This window comes from Pteropus alecto, unplaced genomic scaffold, assembly GCF_000325575.1.
Source record: "Pteropus alecto unplaced genomic scaffold, ASM32557v1 scaffold79, whole genome shotgun sequence".
In the NCBI taxonomy this organism is placed as follows: Eukaryota; Metazoa; Chordata; class Mammalia; order Chiroptera; family Pteropodidae; genus Pteropus; species Pteropus alecto.
The window spans coordinates 17,893,964-17,908,981 of NW_006494612.1; the positions used below are offsets into that span (position 1 = coordinate 17,893,964).

The 15,018-nt window shown below is 33.2% G+C and overlaps 1 protein-coding gene across 1 annotated transcript in view; it reads right to left on the bottom strand.

Moving 5' to 3' along the window:
• Window positions 1–2,193: 2,193 nt before the first annotated feature.
• Window positions 2,194–15,018, bottom strand: part of KIAA0408 (KIAA0408 ortholog) — a 26,428-nt gene continuing 13,603 nt past the window's right edge. The window contains exons 2-6 of the mRNA XM_006926154.3: window positions 11,713–11,963; window positions 7,670–8,032; window positions 7,493–7,572; window positions 4,359–5,685; window positions 2,194–2,786 (exon numbers count right to left, since the gene is read on the bottom strand). Of these exons, the coding sequence (XP_006926216.1) occupies window positions 2,613–2,786; window positions 4,359–5,685; window positions 7,493–7,572; window positions 7,670–8,032; window positions 11,713–11,847 (2,079 nt within the window). The 5' untranslated portion in view covers window positions 11,848–11,963 and the 3' untranslated portion in view covers window positions 2,194–2,612. The remainder of the gene's footprint in view (window positions 2,787–4,358; window positions 5,686–7,492; window positions 7,573–7,669; window positions 8,033–11,712; window positions 11,964–15,018) is intronic.

The window sequence follows — 15,018 nt, forward strand, 5'->3', positions numbered from 1 at the left end:
ATGGAAAATTTCAATTGATACAAGTGTTTCTAATGAAATATTTACAAATCCTTTAAATTCAGCAATGACAGCATTATGGAGGGTATGGTATTGGAAAGAAAATGCCCATCTGAAGTAGAAAACTATTGAATAAAACTCACAACACATTAAAAAATATTTTTCAAGGCTAATTTCCATTTACCTAATAGGTTTTTCCATAAAAATTTATAAAATACTCTAAAAGAGAAAACAGAACATTCAAATAATCTTTGATTTAGATTTTTCATCTTCACAATCAAGGAGTTGGACTAGATGCTAAGTTTTTTTCAGCTTTAATATTCTATGATTTTAGTGAACATAAGAAGATGTTAAAATGTGTCCCAATGTTTAAATCAACTGGTAATAGAAAATGCAGCTAAAAATTGTGAAGGTTGACATTTAACCCTTTTAATGTACAGATAACAAAGATAAGTCCCAGGAAAGTAACACGCCTACCCGCCCGCCCATCTGGGTATCAGTGTCACTGCTTCCACCTCTCCCGAATCATCAAATACTTTGCTTTTATTGTTTGTTTTGTTTTGTTTTGTTTTGTCTTATTAAAGACTCCAGATTCCTACTCCTCACCCCTGGAAATTCTGCCTTAGTAATTATGGGGTGAGGTCAGTAATCTAATTTTGAGAAAGAGATCCTCAATATTCAAAATTGTAGTTAAAGGTCAAAACCACAGATCCATTACAGATTCCCTGGAATACAGTGATGAAGAGGGACAGGTATGCCTCACAGTTCTTGGGCAGGTTCTCCAGTGTTACACAGCAACATCTTCCTAACAAGTCCATCATTTTATACCGCAGGCTACCACCTCTCCAGTGTTTTCTCCCTTCTGGTTGAAATCATATTATGTGAGTAACATCACTTGGTATCTAGGTTACTTTCTCTGGTAGGCTTCCTATGGAAAGAGATATTCTGGAAAGAAACAAGAATTAAAAGAGTAGATCTATAGCCCTTACTTACCATCTGTTCCAACCTCACATTCTAGAAGTTTAATTCAGCTTAACTCTTGGAAACTGTCCTTATTGGAAAGTATGAATCTGTCTATCACCATGCAACAGCCTGGAGCTTTATAGGACAGTCTGGGATTTGGAAATGACTTACTACCTCAAGTCATGGTGTATTATGAAGTGACTTTCTCTAAATTGTTAAAATATATCATAAGGAGAAGCTTCTTTGAATACTTTTGTCTTAAGAATTTCTTAACCTTTTTGGTAATAAAAGTAAAGCTTAAACAGACTTACAATCTAATAACATAGTTGGCTTTACAGAGAGACAATGGAGAACAAAGTTACTTTTAAGATCTTCCATGCAGAATCCCAGTCCCCTCAACATTCATATTTCTGTCATTCTCAGTTTAGATTTGATGTGTTCACTGAATGGAAATTGTGCCAAAATACATATTTCTGTCCCTTATGCTAATCATGGGTGCCAAAGTTTAGTTTAAGGCTTTTTTATGTAGCACGTTGTAAGAAATATATTATAATTCAGCTTTCAATGAAATATCATTCCTGATCTTACTTGTTCATAAAAATGTAAATTAGTCTTTTTTTCTGCTAATTTTAGAAAAAAAGGTTAGAAAAATGGAAAAGTAAATGACTTACCTCTAAATATGTATGACTCCAAATAAAATAGCGGAACTAAAGCTTACTACAATTTTAACAAAAAAGGTAGAAATCAACATAATTGAATTTCTTTTTATATTCCATATAAAGAATGCTTGTTACTGAATTTGACAAAATAAATTCATTTTTTAAGTTATGTTGTTTATAAGGGAGACTCATGATAACTGGCTCTGAGGCTCAAATATACAGTGAAAGCCACGATAGACTACCAAATCATGTAGAAAAGCTTTTGTGAACATTTTGTTTGCTTTAGAAGACTGATCTGTTAAAACTGACTTTTTTTTTTTTATTTAAAAGAGTAAAACAGGAGATTGATGGTATTATCCTTATATGTGTTAAGAAACTATGAGTTGTATATAGAAATCTACCAATGTTAGATATGTGTATAATTCTTATTTTTCAATGTAGCTGGGCCCAAGGAAGTGGTTAATGAATATACATACCTCAAATGCCTTAAGTGGATACCTATGAAAAGGTATACAAAATATAAATAGTACCGTATATTTTCAAAAATTTTAAATAAACACAAAGAATATATAGGTATGTATACATGTTATAATTTCAAAGTCAACACTAGCACATAAATTTTCTTATCTAAATAGATACTAAGGTACTTCCTATTTCAACACATGCACCTACAAACACATGGCCATGCACATAACCTTGCTTTCTGCAGCTTGCAAGAAAGTTAGAATATACAATATAGTACATTGTTTCTACTTAAATCATATTGGCAAATTAATGAGGATGGCATTAAAAAATTCTGATCTAAGAAATCAACATACAGGAAGATAATTATTCCATAGATTAAAAACACTGAAGACTGATGGAAAGTTAAGATTTAAATCGTTTGTCCCAGTAATGTCAAAAGATACATAAGAGACACGATTGGCTGCAAACACTCAGAATGCTCTGTTTGGCAAATGGGACTTTTGTAATCTAACAATCCAGGCCAGAGACTCAGACCATCGATGCTTCAGATCTCAGAGAAAAAGTATAGTTGTGGGCAGTTCTTCGCAGGGCAGGGGGTGCCGATGGAGATCTGGATGCCCATCTGGATGGGAGACGGCGATTTGCTGGTCTAGCAGGTCGGGAAAAACCTTTTCCCTGTGAGGATTTCACGGCCATGGATTCCTAAGACACAAAAAAAGACATTCACCTCACTCTACCAGCACCAAAAATGGGCTTAATTTTTTACGGATCCCAGCAATGGGATTAATATATTAGTATATTTACAGCAAGAAAAAGCATCAAAAACTAAAAAAGATATTTGTCTAATATTGGTGGTCATCAATGTTTTAATCAGAGCAATTCATTTCTAATATGGAATGTGGCATTTAATAATCTTGCAGATATCTTCACACTGACAAATTTTAATACAATGGATCACTTTTTAGAACTATAATTTCAGTATTCAGAAATTCATATTAGATAACTTTGATATGATGGAACTACAGACATTTCTTAGTGGAATATTATGTTTCAGTGTTATTTAAAAACAAAAAGATAATTTATAGAAGAAATCTTGTTTATTTTTGTCAAGTTATTAATACCTTTAGAGGTCATTAGTGAAATACACACAAAACAAATGATTTATCTTAGCTGTCTTTTTTTTCCCATCAAGAACCATGGTTATTGGCTCTCGAAAAATTTGTAATTGCTAATGAAGAGTTACTATCGATACTAGGCATCATGTGATGACTGAAAATCTTTTCTTTCCCTTCTCTTTGTTTCATTGCTTTCTTCTTTTCTTTTTATTTTAACAGAAGAAAAGCAATCTTAGACCCTTGCAATTAAAAAAAAAATGTTAAAACTTCCATGACACATTTGATACCTTTGGTTCTTTCGACCTTTTTAACAAAGCCTTTGCTCTTTCATCTGAGACAGGCAATGAGGATGGCCTTAATTTCTATGACAATAGCCTGCATTTTCTTTTTCTTTCTTTGGAATTTTATTTTTCTAGAGGATCAGGGGAAGAAGAACTACTTCTAAGGATTATACTCTTGAAAGTAGACTGGAATAAAAAAAAAGGATAACTTTATTCAAATACCATTTTTTTTTTTTTTGGCAAATTCAATGCTAAAAATTTATACAAATAGAAATGACCTTAAAAAATCTAAGCTATAATTTTTTATTTCCATGTACTGCCTGTTAGCTCTACAAATAAGGGAACTTTATAATGTACTATTTTAAATGATGTGTTTTACCCATATTCTCATTCATGTGACTAATCTCATGAGAGAAAACATGAATCAAATGCTGAAAATGACGGAACAAATCATAGCTAATAACTGAAAGTGCAAATTATTTTACAAATATGTTTTCCATATACTTTTAAAAACATAAACACTTTAAAAGAATAAAATTCTATAAATCAAAACACATATACTCAGAATATTTTTTCAAGTAACTTACAACAAACATTTGATCTTCTTGAGATTCTTAAGCCCATTTATTATATCTATGTTATCCTATTTCAGAATTTTAAGTTATAATGCGTTACTCCTAGTCTTAAAAACTATAACAAGTTCACATTGAGTTACAATCCTAAGGTTTATATTTACTCACAAATTAAGGGTCAAGAAGTTGAGAAGATGCCAAAACATGTGCTTACATTCTATTTAGATGAACGAGCAATTGATTGAACTCTGATCCATGATTAAATATGAATGCAGTTCTACCAAAATGTATTAATTGCTTTCTCACCTCTGTTATCTTTTTCCAATCTATTCCTTGCTTCACTTGCTGTACCCCACACATAGATGTCTTTTGCTGAAGCTCTTGTTCTATTTGGAGCATTTCTAAATGGTGACTCAACGTGGCCTCACCACTAACATCAGAATTACATCTGGTCCAATTATCTTGAAAGCATTTAGAATTTTGCAATGCAGATTCTGTTGACATCTCATAGGTTTTCAGCAGCTTTTCCACAACACCATAATTTGACCTAGAATCAGCTGATCTTGGTCGGCCAGATAAATTACTTGGTTTCCAGTCATGCTCGTGGAGCATATTCCTGTAATTGCTAGGATTTATGTGTTCCTGCATTTGTCTGACTAGGCCTGTTGTGGATTTTTTGGTGGGATTATCAGGCACATTTTCACTAGGTACAGTCATGTGGGCACTGGTTTTCAGGATGTCAGACACATTGTCATTTTCTGATATGTTACCTGTAATTAAGGTATCACAGGGCTTAAGATCTTGAGATGATTCTGAATTGCTTTGATTTTGCTGTATTGCATGACAGTTTCTATCTGTTCTAAATACGGTTCTATTAAATTCATCAGTCTTTGCTGCCAGCTTTTCATTCCTAGTAGTCCTATCAAAGCCACAACTGAAACTTCTAAGTGGGCCACTGCTCTGTGTCACCAAGGAGCTATAGTCATTGCTTAGATAAAGGTCAGGATGAGATTTAGCAGGGTGATCTAGTATCATCTTTTCATATTTTGACTTATTGGGAGTAGAGCAGGTTTTCTGAAACCACAAGGTAGAGGGGCTGTTTTTTGCACCTATCACCGTGTCGCATGACCATATGCCCCATCCAACATTTTCATTACATGGAGGCTTGTTATCTATTTTGTCTTCTGGTGCCAAAGAAGAAAACATAATACCATCTTTCATAGTCTTCCCTTCATTTAAACACAGTGTAGACATTCCATCATTCCTCAAAAGGAAATGAGGACTGCAGTTCCTTTCACCTTGACCCTCATGGGCCACCCAGTTGTTGTGGTCTAAACTTTCCTTCAGACTTTCATGTGCTTGTTCAGAATATGAGCTGGGAAAATTTCGAGATGTGCTTCTTGGTGGAGGAACAGGTGGAGTTTCATTTCTTTGTAGATCAACTGTATCAGTTCCACATTTTTTCATAAAATTGCTTTGCAGCATATCAGTACAGCTCAGATTCTTTCTATTTTTCTGCTTTTCATCTTCTGAATTGATTGGAAGAATGTACTGGCCATTGTTGATCATGTGGTCTCCATGAGGCAGATTAATTACATTTGGCATTTCTTGGAGAATAGAATCTGACTTCATCCTAAACAATTATAAAACATGGTATATTAGTGATAACTTTATTTAGAATAAGCTCTTAAAAGAACCCATGGCTTAAGCAATAAATGTCTGCTACAGGAAAATTAGTCACAATTTCTTGAAATGTCATTTTTATATAAATCCCCTAGTCAAAACCTCCAAGTCTTTTTTACTGTAGGATAAAGCCCATCTCTCACTGTTGCATTCAAGGATTTACAAACTCTCATACAAACTCTTTCCAATCTTGTCCTTCATTTTTTTTTTTTTTTTTATTATTCGAAACTTCACTTATACCCAGCCTAGATCTTGTAATCTCTTGGGTGAGTGCTACTGGCATTTCCATTTCTATCGGTTTTCTCTAGTCATTTCCTTACCTCTGCTCTGCCTACTGAATTCCTATTTATTATGTCATGTAAGCTCAAGTTCCTCCCCCTTGAATTTGAAATAACATTCTAAGTAGTATGACAGAAATATGAATAGAAGTGCAATGAGACAGAGTAATTTTAAATGGAAGGTGTCATTTGGGCTTGAAAGAAAAGTTAAGAATTTTTTTGATGAGTAAACAGCAGATAGGCAAAGTGAGCTGCAACAAATCCATTATGGTATTCGAGGAACAGTGAGTACTTTGGCATGGATGAGTTATAAAGCAGAGTGAGGAAGGCAATGGAAAATGAGAGAGAAACATGAGGTTAAATTGTAATGTCTCTGAGGATTTATTAAGGATTTTGAACATATTAAGGATTTTGAACTTTTCCCTAAAGGCCATGAAGTAACAAGGAAAACTTTATATTTGATATGATTTGTAAAACAAAACCGGCAAGTAAGTCTTTTCTGAGTTCAATCAAAATAAAAACCTAAATATATTAACAGTAGGGATTCACAAATTAAAGTTAATTAATCATATTGATAAATATCAATCATATTTATATGTCTTCAACTGATAAAATATTATGAGTTAGCTTACAATAAAGTACAGATAAATACTGAACAGAGAATAGTAGGCAAAAGCTAAATGGGCAAGTAGAGGCCAAAATTATGTATGAAATATGATTAGAAAATCTATTGTAAATCAGTACAAAAATTCTCTCTGAGCTTCCTAACAGCTAAATAAAAATAAGGGTACACATTGCTACAGCTTTCTAATAGAAGCATACTGACTCGCTAGGAGATAAATGTTTACCTTAGAACAATTCGTCTTTACTTGTAGAAAATTCCAATTTATTTTTTAATTTAGCTAAAACTTACTTTTATAAGTATAAGGGTGTTTCTGAACTGAAACAGCATTTTTATAGCATCGTATATATGTGTGTACATATTTACAATATATTGTTCTGAAAATTATGTGTTTCCATTATATACATAAAAATACAAAAAAAATAAATGACCCTTAGGTATAAAATATTTCAATAGAACATCATTATGTATTAAAATACCACATCTGTAAATCTGACATCGTCTAATGATGTATTTAAGTGGATTAGTCCAGTTTATACTTTTCCTTGGCCAAATATTCAAAAAGAAAAGAACTGTATTAGAAAGTATATATTAATTTATTATGGAGGCTATTTAACTAAATACTAAAAATGTATTCCTAATAATCAAATGACAAAGAGAATTAGAAGGTTTGCTTTAAGAATTAGAAAACAGAAATATACAATTAAAGATTTTATCTCCTAAGATAACAAACTTTAATAACTCATTGTTAATTCTCATTAACAAAGTGTAAGGAGGTGGCACCTTAAACTGATTAACTGAAAACAGTATTTTTCTTGATTTTCCAACATAAAATAATCAGAGATGTACCAGCCTACCTTCTGTGGTTGGACCTCTTTCGAATTTCCTCTTGAAAGCTGCATAATTCTTCACTAACTTTGGCAAGTTCTTCAAGAGCCTTTATATATATAAGCAATAGCGTGTTAGCACATTGAAATGTTGGAAATGTAAATATTTCTTTAGAAACAGTTCTAGGTCAGTCACATCTTACTTACTGTGTTGAGGGCAACAGAACAGCCCTTGCTTGCTTCCTCAGAAGTCCTCAGGTCAGGCCAGATCTCACAGTCCTTTTGATTGTCTGTGGCCAAAAGATCCATAAACCCTACTTTTGATTTTTTTGTTGCTTTTTGTTCCTTACATATTTGATTTCCTTCACTGAGTAAGCTCTGCTCTGTTTTATTTTCTTTTTCCAGATCATTCCTGTGATTCATCCCTGTAAATTCACACTGCCCTGAATTGAGATAATTTGGAGAAGATTCCACCTCTTTATCTTGAATGGCCTTCTCACGATCAAAATTAATGACCTTAGCACGTTCCTTCATGTTGATTTTCCTCCGAAGCTTTACTTCATGGCAAAGCTGTAAGGAAAACAAAGATAAAACTTTTTTCTCCCCTAATTCACTTTGCCAATTTTTTTGACACTAAGCTCACTGTTTTGAGTCCTCTTTGCCATATGACTATATACTACCTTGGAGTGTTAATGCTTATACCTCTGAATAGTGCTTCTAAAATCGAGATTAGCCAGAGCAACTTCGATAAACCATTAAGACTATTTTCAGTAGGTCAAGCATGGATAGTAATTTCTGTCTTTCTGAGTAGAAATCAACTCATTCAAATGTACAATAAACTTGTATATATAGGTGTCAGTGAGATATAGAAGCACTGTTACAGAATTGGAATGACTCAAATCCACTACTGACCATGCTAATTGCTTTCAGTGAGAAACAAGACTTGAACACTAAAGTCGTGTTTTTAAACATATGATCCCACCTGCATGTCAACATTTAACTATCTAAATAATTGACGATCTCATATAGTCAGTTCATTCTGCTCTCTAAGTAGACATTTGCAATCAAAGGATGTTTCCTTTGGGAGTTACGTTGGTAAGGGATAGGCAATACCAAATGCCAAAGCTATACATATTCAAAAAGTTTCTCATCCTGATTAAAACAAATGTGACCTTATCCCATGTGAATTAAAAGAACTCTAAGGCTTTGATCATCTATTTCTCTATGTGAAAGTAGATTCCAAATTATTTCTTGATGAGAACTTAGTTTAACCTGTAGGCACTAATTCAGCTCATCCCTGAACTGAGGAAATTAGTGACTTTCTCTTCTGGCTTGAATTCTGGGAGATCTTGTCACATTTCAAAGGAGACTATCAAATAACTATTAAAGCAAATGACTCTACATTTTACAGTCACAATCTATATCTGAGCTACACTTATTATTTAAGGAATAACAGATTTATTGCTTCTCAATATTTACCTAAATCTCAGATGAGAGAAGCTCTATACATAGTTGATGGCTGAAGAACATATAGTACATTTATTTCTCTAGATACTTATAAATCTATCTTTGAATGAAGTCAGGATAGCATCAAATTGCAGTCACGAATCAATTGCTTTGGCCCCTGTAAAATTACTTATATTGAACTGTTATGTGAATTATGATTTTGGCTGACCTTGAGGATATTTTAAGCAACAACTTTCAAAAGTACCATGTTAAATCTAAGAATGCTATTGGTGACATCCTTTTTTTGAAGAGTCAAGGGTGAAAACAAAATTGCTTTCATTTCGAAATCAAGGACAGACGTGCTATTCCTGGGAAATAAGTTTGCTTTGTTTTCTGAATATAGAGAAATATACATCTGAAAATTTTTGTGTTAGTTACTAGAAAGGTAGATTTGCTGCACCCATTTTACATATGATCCTTCCTTTTGTCTTTATCTCTTCTTTCTCTTTTTGCTTTAGCATACTGTACCTTATGCAGAATTTTATATACCATCGTAAATACTCTTGGAAACTAAAATGAGGTATGACTAAACAAATAACATAATGTTATAGATAGAAAACAATTTACTTTGCGTAAGAGAATCTGTATTATCTGGTACTCAGCCGTTGTCAAGGGTATTCTAACCATTTCAACAAAGATGATAAGCAGGAAAGATTGCAATGTGATTAAAAAAATAAATTCCCAGGCATCTATGAACTCTGTGCAGGGTTTCTATCTAAATTATTCCAGATTTCAAATGATCCAAGTATGTACATATTAATTTTGCAATAGCGAATACAGTGACTATGGATAGTGGCTGAACAGAGAACCATTAGCATACTAACACCTAATGCTGGAAACTCTCACTAGATGAGTATTACTCAGGATCACCAGAGGGACATGTGTACTCCCAGAAATCTACATTCTCTAATACATGGTAGAATAATTTGCATCTGATTTAATACACAGAACTCAGTAATAAATGTTGAACAAATACAATGGTATGTTATAATTTTTCCAAGTGTTCATTTTAAATTTTAGTTTCAAACAAATTGTCCTGATTCTCTGCGACACGTGAGGATATTTTCCTTCTCTTTTCTTCAATCTTTTCTACTCCCAGCACTGTAGTCTATAAGAAGCATGTATCTTCTTAAAGTCTACAAAGCTGGGAGCAGACAAAAAAAATCTATGTTAGTATGATAAGGAGAGCACAATGCTAGTATTTAGGCATTAAAGAACATCATCTATGGGTATTCTGGGTAAGCACATTATCTAAACATATTCCCCAGTTATAGAGCTGTATACTGCAAGCAGCAAGACATAAATAGCTCTACAGCCACTGTTTCCAGGTGAAGAAAAAGCATTACAGCCCTTGTCTCCTAGATACAGAAAGGAACAGTATTTCTAGGGACTATCATCCTAAGTATAAAGTGTGTTTAACGCCTGCTAATTAATAAGGCGAATGTTTACCACAGAGGGAATCTACAGAGCTGTCAGAATAATTACTTTACAGGGATAGATTAAACCAGACAGCGGACTGTTTTTGATACATAGCTTCAACAATTGGCTAGACTAATCTTGACTCCCTTAATCGTTTTGCTTGGATGTTAGAATTACCTGAAGCTGTTACTAACTAGACCTTACAAACCTTTAGGAGCCAATGACCCAAGACTTCAGGTTTCTAATTGAAGTTGTGGATTCTTATTTGACTTAGGTATCTCCTTGTTGATTCAACCTGATCTCTGAGTGGAAGAATTAAGAGACTGAGAAACACATTTTCCAAACTGTAGAGGGACAAGCAATGGATTCTCCTTTCAATTTCTAATCATATACTACATGCCTGCCTTTTCAGCTCTATTTTGGAGGAATAGTTAAATAGCTACTCTTTTTTGACTTCTTTCGTGTAGCATGCCAATTTGTATTTTATTCACAACTAATTATATGGCTGTTAATAAGAAAAAAATATTTGCAGTATAAACACATAAAGCACTAGTTTTGATTGCCTCTGAATAAGGCCAAGGAATCTTAAAATAATTATTTTGGCAATTTGCACAAAATCATGTAAGTCAATACCACGGATGTTACCAGAAGAAAGCAAGATAAGTATAAATACTTTTCAGTTGGAACGAGCTTGAATATGCATCAATGTAAACATTTAAAGAAAATATTCTAGGCCCAACGAGCTGAGAAATGGTTATTGGAGATAAAATAACTATTTGTATCAGAGATCTGTCATTTTTCATTACTCTTTTCCTAATAAATGTGGCACACCCTACCAGAATAAAAATCATGTCCACTGCCATTTTCTGTTTGAGATATGACACTCCTTTTGATTATATCGAATTATCTAGTATGTGATTACCTTTAGTAAATATTATTCATAAATCATCTCAGAAAAAAATCTACATTTTAATGCCCAATTATAATTTTACTAATATATGTTTCACCAATCATATCTTTATGTTTTCCTCCTGGACACAGTATTTGAAAACTCATGCAAAATACATACCTCACTTTTGATACCAAGGCCCTCTAGTCAGAAAATAATAAATTGATACATTTTAGAGTGACATTTAAAGTTCTTAACTTTCATACAGGGCTACAAAATAAGCCTAGTCCCTATGCAAATATCTAGTAAATATCACTGAGATATGCATCTCTTAAGTGGAATAAACAAAAACACTTTACAAGACAAAATGAACTTCAAAAGAACTTTCATTCTGATCTGTAAGTTTCCAATGTATTTGAAACAAATCAACTTGTACCTCTTCTATCTTTTTCTGCATTATCTTCCATTGGCTTTCCCATTCCTTCCGTTCATTGTCAAACTGGTCCAGTAACTCCATCTTTTCCTTGTGCCAGTCAGTCTCTGTGTTCTCCCATTGCTTATGCAGATCCATGGCAACCGTGTGTTAGTGAAGTGGTATTTCTGCTCGTCTCTGCCTTCTCTTAACTGTTTCTTGGAAGCTTGAAGTTGTTCTACTTGAAGCAGTCTCACTTGCCTTTAAAATAAAGCCTAACATAAACATAACGAGAGAGTTCCAAATTCATGTGCTTTCTGGGAATATTTTATCATTTTATCAAGAACCATTGACATAAACTATAGGAAAATTAGACATAAAAGAAGAGATCTACTTAAGAAGAAAATAAAGCAGTCAAAAAATTATTGTCCAAAGTTTCTTTTCACTGTTATGAGACCAGACAGCAAAATTATAGTGGACAACATGGTTAAATGTAGATGTGAGATATAAGTATTCCTTTAACCACCTAATGTAAACATAGAATTTTTCATGAATATCTAAGAGTAGAAGTCTGAAATTCAATTGTATGGTCACATCTACGTAACGGTGGTAGATTCTGCTGCAACAGAATTACTCCTGCTCAGATGCAACTAGATTATATATTTTTATGACTTAGTCCTGAGACAGTACTGGACTAGAGTATCAATTTTACATTAGAGTTCAAGCCCATGCCAAATGCGATTACTGAATTAAGATCCTGAAGTTGGTTGTCAATATGGAACTGGGGTATTAGCGAGAAACCAAACTAAATCATAAAAAAAATTTTCATTATTTTACTTTATGAAGTAAAATGCAGAAGCAACAAAACTATCCTGGGAGCGAGATGCTAAAATTTATCCATGCTCACTTCTCCTTCTAAAAGATTATATACCATAACCTATTTAAGATAGCTGAATACAGATAATTGAAGAAAATATTTTGCTCAGTTTGAAGGGAAATCTTCAAATACATTAAGAAGTGACTAAAATATTTAGATTCCTAGCATTGAGGGTATGCGCATTCAGAGTTTGAAGATTCAATTTAAAATACCAGATTAGTAACTGTTATAAATCATCTAAAATCTCTGAGGTTTAGTTTGTTTACATTAAAATGAGGCTAATCATGGGGTTCTAAAGATTACATGACTTACAGAATGCAAAGTAGTTTGAGAAATTTAAACAATTTCCCTATCTTTTTGCTTAAAAAATCTTGCTCTGACTTCCACTGTAATTTTTATTAATAAAGTCATATGCTTTTTTTAATGGGTAGCAAAACATATCTAACATGTCTGAATCTCCATCTGAGATAATCAATGCCTATAAGAAGTCAAATTCTTCAGTTTTGTAGGCCATAGCCAAAATGCCTTAACTTAGCAGGTGGTAGCTTATGCTAATTATGAGCAAAGTTCTTAAAAGTCAATAGCTGCCTGGGTACTGGAATTGTGTAATGAAGCCAATGCCCCATTTCGTAGACACAGAAGATGCCTGCATATTTCACATCCCAAAAATAAGATAAACATTGAAGACTAATTTAATTCTTTGTCAGACTGTTCTGAATATGCATATCTGTGTAGTGAACTATTCCAAACATATATTTTCTGAGCTGCAATCTATCAATGAATTATAACAGACTGATAAGTATAAAAATGTTGGTGCTATATATAGGGTTCCACCTTTAAAAACATCCTAATAATATTGGGGTTTATAATGTTACTCTTCTCTCAAACAATTTGCTACAGATACTTTGATCATTTTTATCTATTTTTTTGGCACTCATAATACTGTGGCTAATTCAGTCAAGATGAAGAAGAAATTTCAGATTTAGCCATTAAAGATGCTAGCATGTCTCATTTTATCCACTTAGTCATGCTTTTCTATAATCTCATTTTCTATACTGTCATCCTTTCTTTTTCTTTCTACCCTCCAAATTATGAGCAAGTGACCACAAGTGCCTGCCATATCAAATGAAAGTTGCCTCAAAATAAACACATCACAAAGACCTAATAAAATGAAGACAGTAAAGAACATACAGAATATTGCTTTTTATTTCGGTGAATCTGTCGGTGATCATGATTACCTAGTAATCTTTTAGACTCATTTAATAACCATTCACAGGATATGCAGACAGTGATTATTTTCAGAGACTGGCAGACTACTTTAAAACTGTATGTAATTAACTGTGAGCGGAAACTATCTTGCTTATTAGCAGGTATTTAACACTGGAACGTCTTAGGAAGAGTGGAGTGGTTTAAGACATCGAGAGATAGTTGCAGATTTAACCAAAGAAGTTATATAAAGGCAGTAGACTGATATCAAGTTACCTGGAAAAGAGGTCCTATGATACTCTATATTTTATCTTAACGGTCTTTAAAACACTGGGAATATTCAGAAATCATCCTAAAGTTTCTCCTCTAATTGTGTAGCAAATGGCTCCATTTTTTATTTCTATTCCTCTTGAACCACTTCCAGAACAAGATTAAAAGGTGCCAGACCCTTCTCTTTTTCATTTACCTGAAGATGATCATCCAGAAAAACTCTAAATCAGACTTGTTCGTAGTAACTGCACTGTACATAAACCCAGGTAATGTTCCCAAAGCAGATAGAATCCTGCACTTAATTGCGAAAGGCCAAATCCATCACAATATAGAGAAGGGCTGATCTACAGAGCTTCCCCTTCCAGGGCCAGAGCAATTCTAGTGACAAGAATTGTAATGGTTATGAATAAAAAACAAGCCTTTGAGAGAAATTCCTATAGAACAATATCTGTGCCAATTTTTGTGGGAGTATTTATTTCACTCTCTTACCATCTCTGTCTTGTCATAAATGTCAGATGAAATTGGCTGAATATATTGCTTTCTTCTCTAAAAATAAAGTGGGTGCCATAGAGTTGTTGTGAGAATTAAGTGAGCAAGAGAATGCTTAATAAAAGTGCCTAAAACTGTTTGGATCATAGCAGGTGTTTGATAAATGCCTAATTCTTGGTCTCTTCCTTTTGTTCCTTTCTCCTTTTATCTTTTTTTCTCGTCTTTCATCTCACCCTCTTTTTTTCCCTTCGTTATTTTTCCCTTAAAATGAAATTGATGATTTTGATCACTATTTAATTAGAAAATTGACAGAAGCAAGTCTAATGTGTAAACTCTTAAATTTTCAATGATTTTCCTCTGTCCTCAGTATTTTCAAGTATTTTAAGGATATGTGGTAAATTAAATATTTAGGAAAATTTTTGTTGGTAAAAATTTGAATAGACAAATCTTATATAAAATTGATTTTGTTTTAATTTCCTTGAATATAT